Raw genomic sequence first — 4,178 nt, forward strand, 5'->3', positions numbered from 1 at the left:
TACGGCGGGCGGAGAAAATAAAATTAAATGCCTATAATTCTGTTTACTTTCTCTAGTGGTGCACCGTGTCATTGCTTTTGATCATCTTTGGCTCTGCAGCATCCACAGCCTCAACTTCCCAAGGGAAAGGTGAAAAAAGACATTTGATCAGTAATGTGTAAATTGTTTTAACATAAAACAACTAAAATGTCATGAAAATTAAAAGGATAAAGAGGTTAATGTAAGAAAACATATTCGCACACTTTCTAGCTGATTCTAATTTCATTCATCCCAATGTAATTTTCTGTGCTTAGAACAGATTTTTGATTTAACACTTTGCAATTTAATTAACTTTTGTAAATTGCATAATTGTCAAAGAAACTGTTATATTTTAAAAGTTATTGCATTTTGCAGATTGTACTCTGAAACCTACAGATCTTGTATTTGTCTTGGATGAGAGTGGGAGTGTGGGGGAACCAAATTTTATTCTTCAAAATGAATTCGTTGCAAAATTTGTCGAAGATTTTAACATTGGCAAAAATGCAACCCAAGTTGCAGTAGTAACTTTTTCGACTTTAGTAAAAGTCGAATTTTTCCTGGACACTTATCACGATAAGTCACAATTAATTGAGGGTATTAAGCATATTAACTACTCACATCCCGGTTTAACAATGACTCAAAGAGCTCTAGCAACGGTAAGAACTAAAATTTTGTTCCCATCGAAAGGAGGAAGACCCGACGCTCTGCCTTTCGTAATTGTTCTGACTGATGGAAAATCCATGAATCAAGCTCAGACAGAATTGGAAGCAAAAAAACTTCATAACATGAATGTCACAGTTTACGCCATTGGTATCTCCGATCAGGTGAATGAAGTCGAATTGCGGGGAATTGCATCTAAAAAGGATTACGTTATTATGGTGAAAGATTTCAGTATTTTGAATTCTGTACGCGGTAAAGCACTATCCGGTGCTTGCGAAGGTAATTCTTTATACGTATCTCTTTAGATTCAATAACATTTTAAGGGCGCTATATTTTGAATCAAAAAATTTGTTTTACAGCAATTTTGAAAAAAGTAAAGGGAGACAATGCCACTCTATCAACAAAGCCAGCGCTTACCACTATGAAAACCACAGCTACTACAACTACCAAAACGACTCCTACCACCACAACACCGACCACCACAACTCCTACCACTACCACCACAACTCCTACCACTACCACAACAACTCCAACCACTACCACAACTCCAACCACTACCACAACAACTCCAACCACTACAACAACTCCAACCACTACCACAACTCCTACCACTACCACAACTCCAACCACTACTACTACAAAACCTACCACTACCACAACTCCAACCACTACCACAACACCTACCACTACCACAACTCCAGCTACCACAATTACCACTACAACTTCTACCACTACCACAACACCCACCACTACAACAACACCGACCACCACAACTCTTACGACTACCACTATAACACCCACTACTACAACTCCTACGACTACCACCACAACACCCACCACTACAACTCCTAAGACAACCACCACAACTGCCACCATTACAACTCCTTCCACTACAACTCTTACTACCACCACCATACCGGCCACAACAACGCCTACCAGTACAACCTCGATATCTACTACTACTCCTAGTACTACCTTACTTACCCCTACAACTTCATCCAGCTCCATTATTACCACCACAACTCCTACTACCACCGACATCCCTACCATTCGAACATCATCCACAACCACTCCTCCTACTACGACAGTCAAAACCCCTTCTACCACAACCCAAAAAATAAACACTTCTCCTAAACCCCCCAGAGCTACGGCCTCTAGCACCAAACATAGCACCACAACCATGACAAAAACTACTTCCATCACCACTGCTATGAGGGTTAGTCATGTCACGCGTCTAGGTAGTTCAAACCATATTTTCAGAACTACCACAGCAATGCCTATTCCAGGTTTGTGCGTTTAGTTACATAATTAAATTAAACTAGTATTCTACAGTAGGCTTGAACTTCTAAATTAACAAGGATTGCCAATACTATGTTCAAAGGAATTTATTTATAAATTATTTGTAAAATTACATATGCCTTTACCTAAGTATGGAAAAATAACGTATCTTTAATCAGGCTGTCAAATAAACTTTTTCAGCAAATAAGTTACACTGTGACTTCCAAAATTCAGCATGTGGCTTTTTACTTCACCAACCCAATTCCAACACCACATGGATTATGTGCAGTGGGTCAACCGCAACATGCAAAATTCACCCGATAAATGACAACACCTTCAGAAACTCAACTGGACAGTTTCTCTATATAAATGGATCTATGATAAATAAGGACAAATCGGGATACATCTTCAGTCCACTGATAAGTGACCAATCAAACAAAGGAGCCTGTCTTCAATTTCATTATCAAATGTTTGGAACTGATACAAAAACCCTAAATGTGTACATAACAAACGGGTCTATATCTCTACGAGACGCTACCCTAATTTGGTCGAAAACACTAACCGCAACAACACGCAGCTGGTATTCTGCAGAAGTACTACTGAACATAGGTCCCAAAGGCAGGGTAAATGATAAATATAACCATATTTTTTTCAAAATATGCTATGATTCGTAAACTCCATTTAACTTAAGTCACATATATAGATACATGTTTGAATTTATACCAGATTGATACAAGATTTCTTTGGTTGAAGAACTTGTAAATGAAAATAAGTTACGAATTGACTGTAGTTCGCAGGGTATAGTATTTAATTCGAAGCTATTCTATTTAAGGTGATTTTTGAAGGATTAAAGCCAAAGCTTAGCGAAAGCGGATTTGCGATCGACGATATATCAGCAACACTAGGAGTCTGTTTACGTAAGTCAGAAATTCTGCTTTAAAGATACTGGTTAGCTTTGCTTGAATATAAAAAATGTTTTAATATTGATAAACTGTCCTTAAAAACGAAAAAAAATACTAACACAACAATTCTATCTCAAGAAAAATTTGCATCACTACAAGCAAGCCTTTTTTCAGTTTTGCAATGAATAAGGCTGGTGTGACCCGTTGACATGGGATGCTTACTCCACCATGGTACCTGATTCCACTTCTGTGTAGAGGTCTATGTATGCCCTGCTCTAGATTTGCTTTTCAGTATTTTCCCATTTTATTAAACAAGCATTTCAACATCTTTGAGGCGCCCAGTAATATTATTTTATCTGATTTATTATACAAAACTTTAGTTCACTTAAATATTTATACAGGACTAACTGATGCGTAAGTGCAAATGTCTGCCCGTCTATTTGTTACGCTTTGAGGTCCCTTTCCCATATCAAAGCATGGATAACGCCACTTTAATCATATGGGAGGCGAGTGGTATCATTTAGAGAGCTTAGTGGTGCTCATAGTACCTCTGGTTTTATATAGTTACTACATGTACATCTATATTTAGTATACTTACATAACGTGCTATTTATATTTTCCATTAGGTCATACATCGTCATCTCCTGATTTATCGGTATCAAAATCCACACCTGTATCATCTCAAACTTCCAATCCTTCGACCAGCAGGTTTTCTAAAACAAAATTTGTAATTCCTGGTTGGTTCCAACTTATCGAAGTCGGACTCATCGGTGTATCAGCTATCATTGGCGCTGGGGTTCTTGGATGCTGTTGCTTAAAATTCTTTGGTGGCAAACGCAGGCAGGACGACGATGATGAAGATGAAGAAGATGAAGAGGAAATACTGCCCTCATGGAAACAGAGCCACAGACTTCCAGCATCAAAACCAGGAGGATGGACAAATGGACTTAAGTTTTAATGACATGTACAAGAGAATTATCTTAATTTTCCCAAAATGTTGTCTTTGATCAAATAAAAAAAAATAAATATGATTATAAATTCTCCATAATATCAAACATCATTACACGTGTTTTTGTGTTTAATAAACTGAAGACCTGAGGCATGATTGCTGAGATCATTGCAGCTGCAGAGTACATTAAAATTATCTAATTGTGTTAGTCTTTAAAAGATATATAGGTAAGTGACTTAATAGAATAATCCTAATATACTCCACCTCTAATAGCATCAGATTCAATGGCACCTTTTATAAAAATTGTAAGGGTTGTAAAATCGGCAAATATAGATTCAAATCCCCTTAGTTATAGCGAATTATTCTAAATG

At 37.3% G+C, this 4,178-nt stretch overlaps 1 protein-coding gene across 1 annotated transcript; it reads left to right on the plus strand.

Moving 5' to 3' along the window:
• Positions 1 to 393: 393 nt before the first annotated feature.
• LOC134229251 (uncharacterized) lies at positions 394 to 3,823 on the plus strand (the record flags this gene model as incomplete). Its single annotated transcript, XM_062710964.1, has 5 exons — positions 394 to 957; positions 1,038 to 1,903; positions 2,166 to 2,579; positions 2,789 to 2,873; positions 3,485 to 3,823. Coding segments are annotated over 5 exons (2,261 nt in total), but the record flags the coding sequence as incomplete, so codon positions are not given.
• Positions 3,824 to 4,178: the final 355 nt, after the last annotated feature.

Source organism: Saccostrea cucullata, unplaced genomic scaffold, assembly GCF_032062105.1.
Source record: "Saccostrea cucullata isolate Sc308-1 unplaced genomic scaffold, CSIRO_AGI_Scuc_v1 ctg9339, whole genome shotgun sequence".
NCBI lineage: Eukaryota > Metazoa > Mollusca > Bivalvia > Ostreida > Ostreidae > Saccostrea > Saccostrea cuccullata.